The sequence below is a fragment of the Coloeus monedula genome (assembly GCF_965178545.1).
Source record: "Coloeus monedula genome assembly, chromosome: 18".
Lineage (NCBI taxonomy): Eukaryota > Metazoa > Chordata > Aves > Passeriformes > Corvidae > Coloeus > Coloeus monedula.
In genome coordinates this window covers 4,692,117-4,712,176 of record NC_138798.1, presented here as the reverse complement: position 1 = coordinate 4,712,176, position 20,060 = coordinate 4,692,117, and the positions used below count along the sequence as shown (strand labels likewise).

The 20,060-nt window shown below is 50.3% G+C and overlaps 1 protein-coding gene across 1 annotated transcript; it reads right to left on the bottom strand.

Annotated features, from left to right (window-relative positions):
* Positions 1 to 144: 144 nt before the first annotated feature.
* On the bottom strand, positions 145 to 17,825 carry MYO1H (myosin IH; the record flags this gene model as incomplete). The annotated part of the gene is made up of 31 exons (XM_082293417.1): positions 145 to 284; positions 825 to 949; positions 1,884 to 1,981; positions 2,477 to 2,544; positions 3,270 to 3,405; positions 3,870 to 3,925; positions 4,459 to 4,552; positions 5,008 to 5,091; positions 5,462 to 5,621; positions 6,140 to 6,224; positions 6,801 to 6,869; positions 7,372 to 7,448; positions 7,771 to 7,884; positions 8,138 to 8,255; positions 8,491 to 8,596; positions 9,224 to 9,304; positions 9,488 to 9,534; positions 9,756 to 9,850; positions 11,176 to 11,267; positions 11,569 to 11,649; positions 12,154 to 12,259; positions 12,606 to 12,673; positions 12,983 to 13,102; positions 13,787 to 13,858; positions 14,162 to 14,275; positions 14,871 to 14,969; positions 15,323 to 15,502; positions 15,928 to 16,008; positions 16,449 to 16,647; positions 16,968 to 17,083; positions 17,700 to 17,825. 31 exons carry the CDS (start codon positions 17,823 to 17,825, stop codon positions 145 to 147), a joined length of 3,207 nt encoding a protein of 1,068 aa, XP_082149543.1.
* Between the last annotated feature and the right edge of the window lie 2,235 nt (positions 17,826 to 20,060).

The following is a 20,060-nucleotide window of genomic DNA, read 5'->3' as shown; positions in this document are numbered from 1 at the left end:
TTTGGGGATAAATCTCCCTGTGGCCATGTAATGAGCATCTCCTTCTGGGAATGTTACAGCAATATCAGGGAATTTATTTATCTAGAGCTGAGTTGTTATAAGCTATAAAAAAAAGAGCCTAAAAGATGCAAACAAACTCTCAAATCACAGCAGCCCTGTAGCATCAAAGATTCCAGGGGAGATGTGAGGGCTGGTCTCATCCTGCAGGCTCCTTTCTGCTCCCAGCCAAGGCAGGGACTGGGAACAGGAACTGGTTCTCATCAAGACTTTCTCGGGGTTGACACCTGGGAGGAAAAGAGGAAGGAGCCATTAAATCAGGAATCCTCAGGGTGCCTGGGAAAAGAGGTGGTGGTGGAATTTCTCTTTGCCCATTGGTACACAGAGACAATTCCCTCCATCTCCAGTCTGCAGGATGGAGAATTCCACCTGGAATTCTTCCTTGGACCTGTCAGCTCCTCAGAGGATCTGCTGGGCTGACAAGAAGTGCCTTCCCTCCATCCCCCAACCCATTTCAGGCATAACTTGGTCGAGGGAGGCAGCAAGAGGTGGAAAACATCACCTGAGGCCTCATTTTGCAGATGTATGTTGAGTTTGGGTCAGGCCAAATCCTCTAAGTGCCCACACCAGGAGCCAGCCTTGCTCCCTCATCCCTGGGACAATTCCTGCACAATCCCTGGAGCTGCAGCACCGAGCTGGGACACCCCATCCCTCATGCAGGTGACACTGATGGGGTGGTCTGCTTTGGGAGGGGACTCAGTCCCTCCTGGACTCCCAGGAAGGGGGAGCTGTGCTCTCTGCAGGTGGAGATCCAAAGGAAGAAGCACCTCCTGAGCTCAGGTGAGGCCTTACCACCGTGAGCTGTCCAGTTTTGTCCTTGAAGACCTGAGGCTCCGGCCCCACCGTGAACACCATGGTCGCCTCCTTCCCAGAGCCGACGCGGAACCGGAGGCTGGAAGCACAGAATGCCCCTGGAGAGCTCTCCCCACAAGAAAGAGACTTTGCTCTAAACCCCCTTTATTTCTGTTCCCTGGGTAAATCTCATTAGAAGAGCAGATCAGAGCCTCCAGCTTAGGTGAATTTCCTAAACAATTGCATTATCCCAGCAAGCCAAAGGGGTTGATGAATGGAACAAGCCTGCCCAGCCCAGGCTTTTGAGTGTTCCTGGTGCAATTAAGCACTGGAAGCTAAGCAGATCTGACCTAGAGGAAAGCACTGAGCACACCAAATCTAATTAGAGCTGAAATGCAAAGGCCAGGCTGCAAAACTGGAGCAGAAGTGCAGGTTTCACCTGCCAGCTCCAATTCCTGGAGAGGTTGGAGACATGGACTGCATCCACCTGCCAGGAGCTCGGGGCTGGGACTGGGAAGATGCTGCAATCACGTTTTGGGTGTCCTCAATCCTTCTGGGAGAGGAGCATTTGTCCTGAGGTGACCCCACAGCTTCCCAGCTGGCTTTCCTGGGGCTAATGGGATCTCCTGTGGAACACTAAAGCCACGACCTCACACCCAGGTCACATCAGAAAACTGGAAAAAAAAAGTGGCTTTAAAGTACAATCGCCCAGAAATAAGTTGGGTTTAGGCAGGTGGGGCACGGACAGTTCTCAGAGCAGAGCAGCACCCCTAGGAAGGTGCAACTAGCATGGAAGCAGGATTCATTAGCCTGGGAAAAAAGTTGGAATGGTTTTTAATATATTTTCTCCCAGTGCATCCCATCTCTTCTCCCTGTCCCTCTGGAAGTCACGAAAACAGAGATGCTGCTGCACCAGACATGTTCCACTTTGGGCACTGTCTGCTGGGGTGATGTCCATAGTCTTGACCTAGTCCAGGCCTAAAAGGTTTTTCCATAAAACAGATGCTACCCATCCACCTTGCTGCCTTCCTTACCTTCCCTTCACCACTTTAACCACGCTTTGCTTGTTGGCCAATATGCAGAGCTTGGTCACTGTCTCAAAGATGTGCTCACACTGCAGTATCACATCTCCCTGGAAACAAAAAAAAAGAGGGATAAAGTCACCTGGCATCACCCCAGCACGTGATGGTGCAGAGAAACTCCTTTGGAATGTCAGAGCACTGAGTGCTGGGCAGAAGTGACCAATTTAAATACCTTTTCCAGGGATTATTTAGGATTTATTGGTTCTAAGAAAAAGCAGGAGCATGTCCAGAGAAGGGGATGGAGCTGGGAAGGGTGTGGAGAATCAGACAACACCAGGAGGGGCTGAGGGAGCTGGGGGGGCTCAACCTGGAGAAGAGGAGGCTCAGGGGGAACCTTCTGGCTCTACACAACTCTTGGACAGGTTGGGATTCCAAGTGAAAGTTTTCATGTTGATACAGCAAGAATGTAAAGGCCTGGCTGATTACACACTTACTAAAACCAGGAATTGTGTCATTCCAGGAGTTTATAGGATGGTATCAGGAGCATCAGCCCCATGACCTCACTTTAAGCACAAGCTCACAGGAGCTGTGTCCCAATTTCCTACCTTCTGCTTGTTGTCCTCGGGAACATGAATGACCACGATGCCATCACTCAGGTTACTGGTGGAGATCCCTTCAAAAGAACCCCAAAATTAGAGGAAAACTTCCCAAACCCAGCTCCTTCCCCCAGGAGCAGTCACATTCCTGAAGGAGGGCTCTGTGCTTCCCAAGAGCGAAGAATATTCCCATTCTTAGAGCAAAACACACAAAGCTCCTACTTTGATTAATTAATCTGAGTTTTCAAAATACCTTCTGAAAGTCCCTTTATGTCACCCATTGTCCATAGCCCAATTCCAACAGGGGTGATTTAAAGCCCTGCACGAGCTGTTTGCTCCAAACCTTTCCAGAAGAGGGAGAAGGATCCATTCTACTCCTGAACTGTACTTCCAACAGTGCCAGGATTAAAAAATACCCACAAACCAGCGTAGGAAAGTTTTGGGTTATTTTTTGTCCCCTCTATGTCAGTAGAAAGTGATGTCCTCCTGCACTTGAACACTTCAAGGAACTCTTACTCATAAAATCATCCTTCAAGGCTTTGTCCAGCCCCCAGGAAAAGAGGGATAGATCATTCAAATATCTTTCAAGACAATGCTTGAAAGGATTCTAAAGGATTCCTAAAGGATGCCTGGCAGGACAGGAAGCCCCACAACAACTCACAGAACCATCATGGAATGGTTTGGGTTGGAAGGAACGTTAAGGACCATCCCATTCCACCCCCTGCCATGGGCAGGGACACCTTCCACTAGCCCAGGTTGCTCCTAGTCCCACCCAGCCTCAGACAATGACTCCCACTGATACCTTTCAGCGTGGAATACTCGATTTTCTGCTTGATCTTGGCCATCTCCACCACGTAGGCCGAGCTCTGGGTCAGCACCAGGAGCCGCTCCCGCGCCTTGAAGCCGTTCCTGTCATATTTTATCACGGGGGTCACATACTGAAAACAACGAGTTGGAATCAGCATTTCCACTCCTGCAAGCTCCTGCTCCGGGGGTTTGGATTTTCCAGACTGGCAGCAGCGAGGAGCAGCTCTGCCTGTGGAGCTGCAGGTCCCAGCTCAGAGCAGCTGTGAGCTCACAGGGGTCTGCATCCCTTACCCTGGGAAATTCAGGAGGGAGAATCCTGTTCTGGGAATGATGGAGCCCCTGTGCCCTCCATGGCATGACCATGGGAAGTGCATGGACACTCCAGCTCTGCTCCTGCCCTGGGCAGGGCTAGGAATGTTCTTTAAGCTTTCATTAAAAGGAACCTTAAATAACTTCTAATTAGGTATATTTTGAAACCTGTCTCCAATTTAAAAGCAAGGAAATGGTGACTCCACTGCTCTTCATCAGTTCCTGTGTGAGCAGCCAGCTCCAGGACTCTGTGAAGGTAATTCCAAGAGTTCTGTCCTTCCTTTACCTTGATGTTCTCCCCACGGATGAGCTGCAGCACTTTGGAGTTTAGGTCATTCTCCTCTGAGGAGCAAACCAGAAAGAGAAACTGGGTGTGGGTGACAGAGCCACAGCCCCAGACAGACACTCCCCACCCCCCAGAGGACACCAGGGAGCTGCTTTAGCTGTCTTCATCCCAGTTGGCCTTTTCCCCTCAGAATGCTCCCTTCCAAACCGGGGGTGGTCACCTCCAGCTGCTCCCAACCCCATTTTGGTGCCTTTTCCTGCCTGACAAGTAAATTCACACCGGGAGTTTCTGCCTGTTCTCGAGTCTGCTGTTGGTTCAAACCCTGATCCATGCCAGCCCCCAGGGAATTCTGCTTAGGATCATGGCTCTCTGTCCCAGAGGGATCCCAGTATCCCCAGTTTGGGAACAATCAGGCAGATCCATCACTGCATTCACATCACTCGATGTGACAGAGGGAGGAACTCCAAAGGCAGGTGATGCTGCCTCTGCCAGGAGGGAATTTCTCTTGGAAAAGAGTCTGTTTGGTCAAGCAGGACTTTCCTGAGCCAGGAGCACATGGCTGAGGCCTCCAGGGGTTTGCTGAACTCACTCAGGCGGGTCTCCAGGAAGGGCTGGCCGAGGCTCTCCAGGTATCCCTCCTTCTTCCCGCTGAAAACAGCGCTGGTCACCACCTTCTGCTGCAGCTGATGGGAGAAGGAAAGGCCTTTACACTGGAATTCCTCCACTGGGAACACCAGCAGGGACAATGCAAACACTGCTACTCCACAGCATCCTTCTGCCCACCCAACTCATGGAATCTTGGAATTGTGCTGCGCTCCTGCCGGCAGCTTTGGGTTATTCCTGTGTTACACCACATGAAGGGGCAGCAGGGAAAATCCTACTGATTTTTTTTGTTATTTATAGGTCTTTTCCAATCACATGGAGAGCAGTTTGCATGCCATGAATTAAGCCCCACGTGTGTGCTCTGTCCATTATGAGGGACACCGGAGGAAATCCCTGGCTCCAGGAGTTTTTGCTCTCATCCCTGAGGGACTGATTGGAGCAGCAGGATCAGAAGGTGCTGCCTGTGTTCCAGAGGATCCTCAGGGAGCAGAGATCACTGTTTGAACTCCCACATTTGCATTCCAGGGGTTGTTACCTGCACTTTCCTCTCGGCAGTGAGCCCTCGGCAGTATTTCCTCACCAGGTTCCTCCTGCAGATTTTCCGGAGCATCTCAGATGTCTGCAAGAAAAAACCCAGGAAAAAATAAAGTAGGGAAGTTGTTCAAACAGCTCTGTCTGTGCCATGAGCCTAAAGCACCGTGGGATTAATTTTGTCTTTATTAGGGCTCGTGAGTTCACTTTTCTGTCAGTGCATTTTCCCTTTCTATTGCTTAAACCAACACGGAACTTCCTCATTTCTCTTGGAAACACCAACCACTGTGCCATTCCTCCCATTCCCACCCAAACACTGCAGATCTGGGGCTTTTCCAAAGGCTCTGAACAGAGGATGAGGCAGCAGCAGATCATTTCCTCCCAACAGCAATATGCACACACATGGCCACCAAACAAGAGCCACCTCCACCTCTCCCAAAGCCTCCAGAAACTCTCACCTCTTCCAGGATGGAGGGAGGCTGGAGCCAGCTCTCATCCAAGACATTTTTTGGGAGGTGGTCTCGGAGTTTCATCAGGTAGTAGTACTGTGAGAGCCTCACAAAGTCCCTGTTCTCTGGGCAAAGGGGTTTCTTCCGATTGATGAAGCCGTTTATGAACCTACAGAAAATATCCCATGACGTCCAGAAATCCATGGAAATGAGGGGAGGGGAGGATGACACACAACAGGCTAAGGATCACTGGTGTTAGCTCAGGTGCACTGAGGGTCAGCCATGGAAATCTCAAGCTTTAGAATATTCTAAATATTAACAGTTTTTGCCAAGTTCTGCTGGCCAAACCACGGTGCTTTGGAATTCGGAAGGAATCAGCTCTACTTCAGCAGCTGAGTTTAGGGGAGTGGAGAGGGAGGATGAAGGAGTGGAGGGGCATAAGATAAACTAGGAAGAAATTCTTCCCTGTGAGGGTGCTGAGGTGCTGGCAGAGATTACCCAGAGAAGCTGTGGCAGCCCCATCCCTGGAAGTGTCCAAGGCCAGCTTGGATGGGGCTTGGAGCAACCTGGGCTAGTGGAAGGTGTCCCTGCCCGTGGCAGGGGGTGGCACTGGATGGGTTTTAAGTTCCCTTCCCACCCAACCCATTCCAGGATTCCGTGGTTGGGAAATATGGTCGGGACAGTTACTTCCTGATGGTCTGCACCGCCCACGTCCTCTTCTTGGCAGCTCTCCGTGCCAGTGCTCCTCTCCAAAAGGCCTCCAGCTTGATTGCTGCAAGAGGGAATCAGTCCTGGGCCTTGGCCTTCACACTGACCCAGCAGAAGTTAAAACTGGTTCTTTTGCAGCTCTAAAAATCAGCTGGTGGGAACAGCACGTTTGGAAGGTTCTCTTCTCCGTGGTGGATCCAGCTCCACCTGCGCTGTGGGGCTCAGCACCAAGGCCAGGCCTTGTCCCTGCTCAGCCTCCTGCTGTCCCTGCCCACAGCCCAAAAAGCTGCTTGGAGCCTGCACTTTATGTCAGCTTGCTGTGATAAGAGGGGTTTCTCCCACAGCAGCTGATGATCAACCCCCAGGTACCCCAGAATGTCCCTTCAGCCCCCAGGTACCCCGGAATGTCCCCTCGTGAGTGACGGAAGCTGCTGCTGCTCCTCAGAGCTGCTTCCACAGCTGAAGCCAAGAGCAGCTCGTGGTGTGAGGATCCAAACAGAACTAAAGGAACCTCTGCAAATGCTCTGGGGTGCAGCTGCCACCTCCTCTGCCCACAGCACCGTGGATTCGGGACCTCCCAAGGCCCCAGCTCCTGTGGAAAGCCCAGCCCGAAGAGAATCCCCCATTCCAGAGCCCGTACCTGCTTTCCTCTTCTTCTGGTACGCTCTTTTCCCGAGGAATCCTTTATATTTGGCCTGGAGTCTTGAAACTGGAAAGAAGGCAGAGATATCACTGGCACCTGCAGGGTCAGGGCATTGGGGAGCTGAGTTCCTGCGCTCCATGGCACAGGGAACAGAGGGACCACAACACCAACAGGACCCTGTAGGTACCGTGCCCTTCAGTTGTGTTTTTCAAGCAGGTACAGACTAGGATGAGACAGGAGAGATCCCAATCCCAAGGGAAAGGCACTTGGTGCATCTGGGCCTGGACAGGCAGTGATAGGACCGAGGAGCTCTAAAGGAGCCACCTATCCAGGGCTCAAGCGGGGATTTCTTCCCAGCCTGGAGCGACTTTACTGAGTTTTCCATGGATTCTGCAGAGCTGTGCAGACCAGGGTTGGGAGAGACCTTAAAGCCCATCCCATTCCACCCCCTGCCATGGGGTGGGACACCTTCCACCATCCCAGGTTGCTTCAAGCCCCATCCAAGCCAGAGCCAGGAACAAGGATCCCCAGGCTCCTCTGTCCCAGACCAAGGGAACAGGAGCCTTACTCAGCAGGTGCTTTCTGTACTCAAAGGCATCTTCCGTGGCAAACAGGGTCTTTGGGAAACGGATGAATATTTTGGTTCTGAAAAAGAGACCAGGAACAGGTTATCCATGGTGAGCCATCCTTCCAGCTGCCCTGAGCAGGCTCAGAGCCCCCCCAACAGCTGTAATGCCACCCAAGCCCAAGCTGCATTGGGCTGCCCAGGCAAGCAGGAGAAGCTGGAACCCTAGCCCAGAGATGGAAAAAACAAGGCTGGATTCAAGCTCCCATGGAAACAGGTAAAAATAATGAGGAAATTTGTGTATTTGGGGTTTTATATCTCTCCTTGCTCCTGCCACAGACAGGACAGAGTATCCAGGACAGCAAACACTGAGCAGCAGAGTAGCCAGAGCAAGGAATTTACCTTCCTAATTTGTATTCCTCAGGCTTGTAACCAATGTGTTTGATGAGCCTCTCCACACCCTCTGCTGCTGGCCCATGCCAGTGTGGCCAGGTAGCTGGACAGAGACTTTTGTACCTGAAAGATCAGCAGGACAACAACACAAATTATATAAAGTTTGAGGAACTCCCTCAAATTCCTTCTGCTTTACTCAAGGCAGAAGATGCCAACGCAGATCAAAATGATGCAGACAAGACACAACATGCAAAGGGTACTTCTGAAGCAGAAGAGCATCTGCTGACAACTCCCACTGCTGGGACTCGAGTTTTGCTTGCTCTGGAGCCCTCAGGAGGGCAGGATTTGCTGGGCAGAGGGGAAGCAGCTCCCTCACCTTTGCAGGAAGAGCTCGTACTTGCGCCGGTACGCGAAGCCAGCCCGTCTCACCCTCAGGTGCTCCATCAGCCCCAGGTACTTCACCTGGTGTCGGATCAGGAAATCATCAAACTTCCCTGGAGCAAGAGCACACCTTCACTGGTCAGTTCTGCCTGGGGAGGCTCACCCACGTGTGCATGCATTGGGGGAAATCGGGAAGGAATCAAATCCCCGATTACCCACGGGGATGAATTTGCCGCCAGCTTAACCAATATAAACACAAACACACAACCTGTACATGCTGCACCCTGCTCCAAACAAATCCCTCTGTCCATTCCTTGGACTGAGCAGAGTCTTCAGCCCCAGCCTTACCAGGCTCCTTGTTCTCATTGGGTTTGATGCAGCGGATGTACGAGGGCTCCTTGGACATCAGGATTTCGATCAGACTCGTCAGACTGTTTTTGAACTGAGTTGCAACCTAAGACAGCATCAAAAAAACTTCCTGAGCTTTGGAACTCTTCCCTGCAGGAATTGAAATCCACTCCCTGCATCCAGCTGAAACCTGGAAGCAAAAGCTGATGGTGCATTGGTAGCCTGGAGTTTTTGGAGCGTGGTCAGTTGGGACAGTGCTGAGCTGCAGCGTTTGAGCCCTGGCCATGCAGCTGGACACAGCAGGCAGCCCTTCAGTGCTCCCTGCTCCTTGGGGGATGTGTCATGGGATGTCACTTTGCTGGCTGCTGGCTCAGCAGCACCACTGTTCCGCTGCCAGGGAGCTCTCAGGGGTGGATGGCAGTAAAAACATCCACCAAGTGCAGGAATCCCAGAATCCCACAATAGCTGGGGTGGGAAGGACCCTCTGGAGATCACCCAGTCCAAGGCAGGTGACACAGGAACGTGTCCAGGTGGGTTTGGAATGACTCCAGGCCCCCCCATGGCAGCTGTCGCAGGGCTCTGCCACCCTCCATGGAAAGCTCTTCCTCAGGTGGAGGTGGAACTTGTTGTGTTTTAGTTTGTGGCCATCAGGACTGAGGAAGGGATCAGTGGTTAAACCAAGACCTGGGGAGCTGAGCTGATATTCAGAGTTAAGACAAAAGACAGAACTCACAGTCTCTGGTCTCCTCCTGTTATCCAGTTCTGACAGGAGGAAACAATCCCTCATGATGCTGTTCTTGGAGTTGCACAGCACCTGAAACAGGAGGAGATAAACGTTGCCCTATTGAGCAGCCCTTCTATTCCTCCTGGGAGCAGCACAGCCCTGAGAACACGCACAGAGGTGCCTAAAGATCAGTGCTAAAGAAAAAAATGATGTTTTTATTTGCTGCAGAGAGTAAATAAATCTTCTGCTCCAAGATAGCATTTTTGTGCTTACCTCCTTCAGGTTTCTGTACAGTAGATCGTTATTCTTCTCCAGAAATCCTGGGGGGGGCGGGGGGGGAGGGGGGAAATTAAATGAAAAGAAAAGAAAAAAGAAAATTGGAACATTCACATCCTCAAAATTCTCACTGCAGCCACATTTAAGACTTCCAGGTCAGTGCCTGCAGAGGGCAGGTGTTTTGTAATTCCTCTTCCCATCAGGTCATCATCACCCACAGCAGTTTAGGAGCTCAGGAGCTCCAGGCTGGCCGTTTCTCACTCACCCACAGCACAGTAGGTGACCTCTCCCGCGTAGTGGAGGAGGCGGAAATCCACCCAGTCGATGGATTTCCGCGTTTTCTGATCCGCCAGCTTGCGCCTGCCGGGGGAGAATCCAACAAAACAGCAGGAGAAAGAGCAGCAAAGAGATTCCCTCAGCTTGGGGAGAGGCACAGCTGGGGGACAGCTGGAAATGGGGGGGTTGGTGCTATTGATGTGGCTCTGGCTGGGGAGTTCTGGCCCGTGATCAAACCATCATCTCTCCCTGCTGGCAGCAGAGAATGGGAGGCAGCTCCCACGAACTCCTCAGGATACCTGGGATCCACTCACTGCCATTTAGCAGTGATCACCCATTCCAGAAATACCAAGAGTTCTTCCCACAACATCCATTTAAATACATTTTTACTGCTTATGTGGGGGAAAAACCACCAGCTGCCCCGACCCCAAAGCAAACCTGGGGGGCAAGGATTTCAGATACTTTGCCCTAGAGCAAGAACCCAAATAAAAAGGAGGAATCCAAATGATCGAGAATAGCAGGAATATTTTGGAAAGCAAGGATTCCTGGGGGGGGGAATGGGAAAAAAACCAAACAAGAAAAAAAGAGCAACTTCACAGTTGAAGTTTCAGCTTTGTAAGCAGTCACAAACAGCAGAGCCGAGTGTCACAACAGCACGTTCGTGTATCAAAGCTCCTTCCAAGAGCAGATCCCGTGGAAGGAGCTCCAGCACTTCTATTTAAAGCTTTTAATCAGGCAGAACAGCATTAAGGCACATTGTGGTGACAAGGAAGTTGGCTACAAATTTTCCACTTGGCTGTGGTGGAGTTCAGAGCTGCAGGAACAGTGACAGCTCAGCACTGTGACTCTCAATTGATGACTTGTCACAGCCCTTCAGCAGCTTCTGCAGGGAAGTGCCAGCACAGCCCGGCGCCAACGTGCTCAGCTGCCACCAAAATGGGATCCAAAACCCCTCCAAATGGAGTATGAACCAAAATGTCACTCAGCTGGGGGAGAGGAGCATTTTCTCTCCTCTTTGTACTCCAAGCTCACACAGAACAAGATGGGTGTAAATATTTACATATCCCCCCTCAGCCTCAGGCATTTGGCTCCTTGTCACAACATCTTCAGCTTTCCCTGGAGTCCATGGGGGCCAAAGCCAGCTGTGGCCAAAGCCATTTAGCCTTCATGGGCTAAAACCCTGGTCCAAATCCCAGGAGTCCCTAATTTTGGTGTGGGATGACAGACTCAAAGCTCAGCATCACACCAGTGAAGAGACGGCCCCGCTCACACCTCCCAGTACCCAGGATCCACCAGTGGAGTTTTCCAGCATCTGGATGGGCTGTTTGATTCCCTCTGGGACAAGGCAGAGGCTGTTCCCTGCCCAGCCCTGGATATGGGATGGGAAGATACAGAGGGTAAATGCATACGTCACGAAGTGGGCATGATCTCCTACTTTCTCTTCCAGCTTTTCCAAGAAGCTCAAATCAGTCGCTTCCCCAGGCCGTAAACATTCCTCATCCTGGAACAGCAGGCACTGGATCACAGCTGCTCTGAGCTCATATTCCCTCTTGGATAACATTTAGTACAACTCTGTCCCACAAACCCAAAGCCCCGTTGCAGGGGAAGCAGAACATCCCCCACCTTTAACTCCCCCCAAAACCGGATCCTCTGCCTCATCCTCTGGGTGCTTGTTACAGGAATCTGTGTTTACGTTCTGGATAACACAGACCCATCCCATAATTAGAGGGTAAAATGTGATTAAGGACCATTAGAGCAAGGCACAGGCCCGCATTTTAATTTAGCACAAACTCTGTTCTTACCAGGATGGAGATTATTCCTTTGTGCTTCTGTTCAACCAAGTCACAGATGATTTTGTTGTTAAAATACGGGATTGGTTCCCACTGGAAGAGGGCAAAAGGAAGACCAGTTTTAGATAAAAACCTTTTCTTTGCAATTTTTTAAGTTCTTTGGAACTGAAATCAGATCCAGCCTCAGATCCCGCTGAAATGAGTGTTGGGAATTAGGATCAGCTGAGGGAAAAGGTGACAGCACAGTGATCCATGCTCCCACCCCAGAGTTCTGCTTCCAGCAGCCCACACCATCCTCTTGTTCTCTACACTAATGCTCTCCATCTTCCCATGTTTTACACTGCTGGAGTCCCTCATTCTCCAGGGACACTGTCACTGAGGTTTGGGGAAGGTCCTACCTCTTCCTTAAATGATGTCAATTAAGTCTGGGCTAAATTGCACTTCAAAAGGGTTACAGAAAGAGACCCCTGGCAAATCCTACGCTTCCCATGGGAGCAATAACAAACAAAAAAAGCAGGATGACTTTCACGTTGATGATCAAAAGCATTCAGTGTAATGGCAGCTCGAAGGGAAAAGGGAGGGGGAAACAGAATTTACCTCAATCCCTTCCAGTTCGTATTCCTCCTGCTCTGCTTTCAGGGTCATCTCAATCAGCAGCTGCTGCAGCTTCTCGTTGCAGTAATTAATGCAGAACTGCTCAAAGCTTCAGGGAGGTTAAATCAGCAGCATGTTTGGTGTGTTCCAGGGGCAGCTTTGCTTCTTCCACAGAGACCAAACCCCATTCCCACAGGGACCAAACTCCCCATTTCTACACGGATCAAACCCCCATTCCCACACAGACCAAACCCACCCCTTGCTCCCACACTGCTGCACCACAGCCCAAACCAGACCTGCAGCCCAAGCTAAAGCTTTTCCTGGGGTCCAGCAAACCCCTGCACCCAGGTTTTAGTCCCCTGTACCTTGCCCTGCTGGGCTGAGGGCACCCTCAAAAATTCATGCAGGACCTCCTGTGCCCCCAGGTCACCCCAAATCCCAGGAACAGCCCATACCTGTTTGTGTCCAGCACTTCAAAGCCATAAATATCCAGCAGGCCAATAACTGTTTTCTGAGTCGAGTCCTGCCAAAGACACCCCTGCTCTGCCACTGCTCCTTCCCTGCAGGTGGCTGCTTTCACCCGAATTTCAAACTTTCTCTTTGAGAGAAATGGCAGTGGAGAAGCCACTTTAAAGCAGGTAATGAGCTGCTGAAACTCTTTAACAGAGAGTAACTGAAGGGTTTCCCAGCTCAGGGCTGGGGGATGTCCCAGCAGCAATTTTCCAACATGCCACATATTTGGTGATGAGGGCTGTGGGGCTTCTCTCTGGAGAAACTGCTCAGCATTTTAGGAGCATTCAGTGTCTCAGAGGACCCCAGACAAGAAACCAACCTTGTTGGCAAGAGAGCCATTGATTTTGTTGACGAGCCAAGTGAAAGTCCTTCCATAAATTGCCTTTGCTACGGCATCCCGGGCGTAGAACGCCAGATCCACGTTCAGAGGGCTGAGCACCTGGAAATAAAGATATCCCAGAGAGGATAAACACCACAGGGCATCAGAGCAAACTTCTGCACAGCCAGGTCACGTCTGTGGCTTGGAGAAGCAGCCACATTGTCCTACACCACAGCAGCCCTGGACTGCAGCTATTCCTGCAAGGGGTTGGAATAGGATCATCTTTAAGGTCCCTTCCAACACAAAAGACTCCGGAATTCCTTGATTCTACCCACAGCTTCGTTTTCCATCAGTGTTCCTTCACTCTGGTGTATCCCCACCTGCCAGTAGGTTTGGGGAACTGCATTTTGGTGGGTATTCATTTAGATGTAGTGGGGAAATATTCTGATAGCATTTCAGTTTTATATTATTAAAATGAAAATACAAAATGTTCAAGGAGCAAATTTTCCCAGTGTTTTCCTCTGTTTGTGCAGCCCAGTTTCCCAGGAAGCACCGTGGACTGGGCAAGGGGAAATGGTTTGGCTCAAATACAAGTCCCTGATCCAGCTTTTTAACAGTTCCTGCCTTGTTCAGGAATCAAATTCCAATATATTTTAGTTTCATGTCTCAGGCTGGAAGAAGGGGATGCGGAGGAGGAGAGGCACAGCCAGAGGGATCTGGTTTACACTGAGAACTGGCTCCTCATCCACCCTCCACCTTGGGGTTTCCCAGATTAATCTGGGACTACACAGAACCCCCTGGTACCTCCTCGGATCTGGCTTCGATCTTCCTGTGGGTGAGAGCTTCCTGCAGGATGGACAGGTGAGCACCCAGGAGCTGCAAGGAGAGAAACATCTGCACTCAGAGCACAGCCACAGGTCCCTGTTTAAATAAGCAGCACTGTGGGATCAGCAGGGCACAACCCCCAGCCCCCTTCCCAATCACCCTCATCTCGGAGCAAGAGGAAATAAGGAGATTTCGGGGAGAAGGCTCAAGAAGGTTTACAACAAGAGCTAGGTATTTTTTGAGTTATCCTGGTGCTTTTGGGAATAACTGTTTTGTCCCTATAAGAAAATCACAGCGAGGATAAGGGTTTTCCTCCCAGCACAGGGAATTCTGAGCCCGTCTGGGCAGAGGCACCTTGGAAATCCACTTGATCTGTGTCCCATCACGGATGATGGCGTGGCCATTGCTGTCCTCCTCAAACTGGATGTTCCCGAGGTGCAGGACACTGGCAACGATTCCAAAGAGATGCTGATAATGGGAGATATTCCATTAGAAAACGGATTCCCACAGCCCTGTGGGGTGGTGCTGATCTTTCCTATCATTAATTAACAGAATTTTGGCTGGGCTGAAGGAGGTGAATCAGAGAACCCGGTACCACCACCAGCATTGTGCTCTTCACCACCCACTCCCTCAATCCCACAGCATCATGGAATCCCAGAATGGTTTGGGGTGGAAAGGAACTTGGAGATCATCCTGTTCCACCTCCTGCCAGGGCAGAGACACCTTCCACTAGCCCAGGTTGCTCCAAGCCCCGTCCAGCCCAGCCTTGGACACTTCCAGGGATGAGGCAGCCACAGTTTCTCTGGGCAACCCATGCCAGGGACCCAATTTCTTCCCAATATCTAATCCAAACCTACTCTCTGGCAGTGGGAAGCCATTCCCCTTTGTCCTGCCCCTTGTCCAAGACCCTCTCCACGTTTCTTGTCGGCCCCTTCAGGTCCTGACCACCCTAAGTGTGTTCCACCCTTAGCCCCTCTCCCAGGCACAGCTGCTTCCATCACCTCAGGCAAAGAGCAGTGCCCTCCTCTCTGAAATTTGTTCAGTCCCTTTGAACAAGCAGTACCTCGATATCTTTTTCAGTGAAGTCAATGATGGAAAAAGCTTTCCGGACTATTTTCCAGTCATTCTTGTCATTGATAGAAAACACTTTGGCACATCGACCCTAGGCAGTAAAAGAAAGATGAATTAATACAATTAATTGGTAATGAACTTATTAGCAGCAGACACAGATACTTCTGGGCACACTGCTTTCATTTCCAGTTCCCTCAGCGAGTTTTTCACTGCTATTAATCCTGAATGTGGCTCCTTTGATCAAATCTTTCCGTTTATATCGGAAACCTCAAACAAATCAAAGCCCGGAGTGTGGAGAGCGTCACCATAAACTGGCTGAAGTTGTGCAGAGCTTGATCTTCCAGCCATCCTTTGTTTTTAGGGTAAGAATATCTTCTGCCCAAGCTGCATTTTCCATCCCAAATTCCTGATGGGAGGCACGGAGCCATTCCAGCTCCCACTGACCTGGATGAGGTACGTGTACTTCTGGGGGTTGCGCTCCAGCCCGAGCCAGCAGAGCAGATCCTTGTCTCCACCCTCCAGCAGCTGGTAGAAAATATGGAAATTCCTCTCTCCGTGGTTTTGGTGGACAACTCGGGATTTCTCTATCAGGTAGCTGAGGATGTGCCCTCCCACTGGAGCTCCCTGGCAGAGCAAAGCAGGCAGATCAACACCAAAACCACCAACAATCCCTGTGGCTGCTGCTTCTTTACTCCCAGGAATGAGGAGCGGGCTCAGGAAAAACCCAATTCTGCTGCCATTTATCTGCCACCTTTTGTTTAAGAGTGTCCAGCAAAGCAACAGTACAAGGATTTGCTATCCTGTAAAAGTAACTTGAACTTTAAAACTCTTCGATCAGCTTTCCATGGAGCACTGCCAGGACTGCCAGCAGTGCTGGAAGCTTCTAGGATGGATAACCAGTGACCTCACCTGCAAAATGCAAGGTCTGTAAAAACAGGGTCAGAAATGTGCAATGTAAGAATTAATAAATCCTGGGCTGCCTGCTTGGTGTCCAGGAGGTTTCTCAGACTCAGCTCCTTTTCCCAGCGCTCCGCTGGGTCTGTTCTCACCTTAAAATCAAACTGGATATCCATGTACTTCCCAAACCTGCTGGAGTTGTCGTTGCGCAGGGTTTTCGCGTTCCCAAAAGCCTGGGGATGAACAGAGAGGGAAAAATCACTTCTCACCTCACTGAGAGCCTCGCACCCAGTTGCAGTAGCCAAGATTTGCTGCTTCAGCTGAATCCCACTGAATTTACTGGGATTAAAGAAATACAAACTAATGCATTTCCATAGCTTTAAAGTGGAATTCAGCTAAACCAATTATTGCTTTTTCTTATCTAACCTCTGAGGCCCCAAGGAACTGCTGCACGGTGCAGTTTTCTTGCATTTTCTTGTATTTCTTTCAGCCATCCTCAAATCGAGCCCCCAAATTTAAATTTTCAAATATTAAATGATATTAAATCCCAAATATTTTTTCAGAGGCTGCACCAATATTGGCCATTCCTGCCCAGGACTGCAGATTTGCAGGGAATCCTCGAGCAGTAAGGCCCAACAACCTCTGCATTTTGGGCCTTCCTTTAGTTTCTCACCTCGAGGACAGGGTTGGAGAGCAGCAGCCGATCCCGGACAGTCTGCAGCTGCTCCGTGGTGGGACAGGTCACTGCATAGTACTGCAGGATCTTCTTGGATGCCTCTGTCTTGCCAGCCCCACTCTCCCCAGAGATGAGGATGAAGTGGTTGTTGTACTCATTGCACATCACCCTGTAGGCATTGTCAGCTATGGCATAGCTGGGATGGGCACAGGAGGAATTCAGAGGAGAAACATCCATTAGGAATGGCACAGGAGGAGGAATAGGAAAGTTTCCAGGGGATTTTACTCCTGGCTTGACTTTACAAGTGTCCTGGAATGGATTGGAAAGGATCTTAGAGAGCACCTCATTTCCCAGGGACAACCACTGGGAAAGCTGGGCTCAAAACTTGAGCCTGACTCAAAGCCTGACAGTAAAATCCAGGCCTAGTGACTGCAGACACCCCCCGTGGTGGCAGGACAGCCTTAGAGGGAAATCCCAAATCAGCAATACCCATGGAGATCCCGTGGGAACACTCACAGGTGTGGGGGCAGCTCGAAGAAGTTCACGCCCCGATAAAGCTGCATCTGAGTCACTGTGTAAATGTCCAGCTCCTGGTAGGGGTTCACAGACACGAGGAGAGAACCAATGTAGGTCTGCAGGGAGAGAGAGCCTGCTGGGACACCTGCTCCACCCCAAAATCCCAAAGGAGGAGCCAAGGACTTCAGGACATTATCCACAAACAAATGACAAAGATGGCACAGAGCTTGTTATGAGAGAACCAAAGCAAGCAACCAAAACTCCTCCCAAACCAATACCAAACTTCTTCCAAAATCCTCCTGGTTGTGAGTAAAGCTGAACCATGAGAGCAAGCTCAGAGCCCGACAATTGAAATGCAAGAATTTGGGATCACTTGGTGCTTCCAGGACCCTCTTCCTACTAAAGTTAACACAACACACAATAAAATCCTCAGCCCTTCCCAGACAAACCTTGTCCTGCCTTCATTCAGTCACAGTGTTCCCTTTCCCATTCCCTTCCTATTTACTGCCCATCCTTTGCAAGGCAGCCTCGAGCAAGCTGAGACTTACTTAATTATTATTTTAATTAGCTAAATTAGATAAATTCCTCCTGGGTGATCGCTCTGCTGGGTACTACCAACACCTTGTTGTTAGATACACACAGGATACTCAGCTCTTCCTCCTGGCCCTGACCAGCGAGGCCTCCTCAGGGACATTCCAGCAGCCACAAAACCCCGGCAGCAGCAGCACTTACATAGATGAGGTTCTCCTGGTAGCGCTTCCGAAGGTTGTTGAGGAAAGCAGCCTCGCTGGTGTGGGAATCCAGAAGGACAAAATCCTGCACCCCGACCTTGTCCCGGGCTATCAGAGCCCCTTCCATGTTGGCGTCGCCGTTCTCGTCCACGTCTTCCTTCTACAACACAAAGGTTGTGGGGTACAGAGTGAGGAGGGAGCAGAGAGGGCCCTTCCCCAGGGACAAATCAGCCTTGCACAGGTAATGCCAGGAGATCATTATTGCAGCTTGTCCAAGGATGGCAATTCCACACCATCCAAGCTCTTCACAGTCCAGACGTCCCAGACTCGCTGCTGTGAGCAGGGAGGAAGATCCTGGTTTCCAGAAGAGCTGAGACAAATCCAGCCTTGGAGACGAAGCTGGGACCTGGACACTCAATAACTCAGTTTAGACAGAACTTTTGCAAGCACAAAGTTGGAATAAAGAGTGGAAGGCACCAGACAAATCCTTCGTTTTTCCCCTTTATACAGATCTGAGCATGAAAATGGAGAATCCCTGGGAAAGGCTGCAAGGGGCTTGACTTGGAGGCAAGAAAGATTCATCCCACAGCACCACTCTGCACAAGAATGTTATTCCCAGCGCTTCCCAGCAGCAGCTCCAAGTCAGCTTTCAGGGCTGGCAGCAGATGTCCCCACACGCCAGCGAGAGCCACAGCCACTGCTGATAAGACTGATCAGAGAGCAACTTGGGGATGGTTAAACCCTGCCCAGCATCCCCCATCCTTCTCCAGAGGCTGCGAGATGCAAAAAAGGGTGTCCCTGACAAAACAGAATCCTCTTGCACCCTCCACTTCTGTTTCTTTATGGTGGAAATTGACTTCATTTGGGAAATTCTCACTGCTGAGTGCCAAGCTCGATCCCCAGGTTATAAGAATCCCCTGTGCTTTTTATTTCATTAAACCAAGCTGCTAATTTCATGCTAGCAAATAGAAAGCCATTTTTTGCCTGCATATTCCACACGGATTTGTCTACATCACACACATTCTACAGTAATATTGTGCTAAAGTCACCTTTTCGGGGTTTCCCTTTGGCTTGATCTTACAGACACCAGGATCACCCAGTTCGGAGACAAATTCCTACCCTAAGGCATAAACCAGAGAAATTAATTCAGTACAGTTGGAGCAGCTTACCTTGGAGTAAATTCCCTTGGAGTGAGCTCCCTTGGAGGGATCCAAGCTTGGATAATTAGGGGAGCAAACGTGGCCGAGCAGCCGGAGCAGCTCCGGAGGCTCCAGGCTGTGATCACCAGCCCAGCACCTTTGCTGTTCTCCTGCTGCCCTTGGGGACATTGGCTTGTCCCATTTTGCTGCTCCACTGCTCAAGGGGACGTTGTGGTTGTGTGTAAGATTTTCAACGAGCACTAACAGGACGGCGATGCGCAGTTTGTGCAGGGCCACGTCAGGTTCTGCCCCCTTTCTTAACTTCATTTTGATTTTTCTAAAGCAGAAGCAAACTGGAAATAGGCACAAAGTAGAACGTTCCTGCTGAGCTCTGGCAAAGCCTGACTCTGGAGGGAGGTTTTTGGGATGAGCCTGCAGGCACTGGTGGACACTGGGGCTCAGTGGATTTGGGAGAAGAGCTGCATAAAATGAAGAGCAAAGGACCCAGCCATACAATCTCCTTTATGACTGAGGCAAGCTCAGAAAAATCAGCTCTTAAACAGGAATTTTAATGTTATTCTCATTTTAGTCCAGCCTGCTCTTTACGTTTGTCTCTTTGAGAGTGAGCTGAGTTTTGAGATTTATGTTCAGCAGCAACACGACCACAACACTCCAGAGAGAAAGATCCCCTGAAAGCAGTTCTTTAAATAAAAAAGAAATAAATCAGCCCTGCACTCACTTCACCCACAAGGAATTACATTTTTGCTTTGCTGACTGTCCCCAGCCCCGGGGCTGGCAAGACACAGAATTCCTCATTTTTCCTTAGCTGGGGCACGACCTGACTGTGACCACTTTTCTGTCAGAAAGTTCCCTACACTTTTTCTTTTAATATTAATATCCTTTTTTCCCCCTCCTCTGCACGTGACCGCTCTTATCCATTTGCTGTGCCTGTCCTTAGCTCAGGCTCCATCGGTTTGGAAGACAAAATAAAGAATAAAGGATGATTTTTGCTTCTCAAACCAACACCTGGACAGACCCCACTGCCACAGCAGGGAGGAACATGGAAGGGGGAGAGAGAAAGGAGAATAATAATAATAATAGGATTTTGCTTCTGACAGAGCTCTCAGGACAAGATACTTTTCCCTTCTCTCCCAGCTGGGAAGCAGGAAAGGATCAGCCTGACTCCCCCTGGGCATCCAGCTGCTCAGGTTTCCTTAACCCAC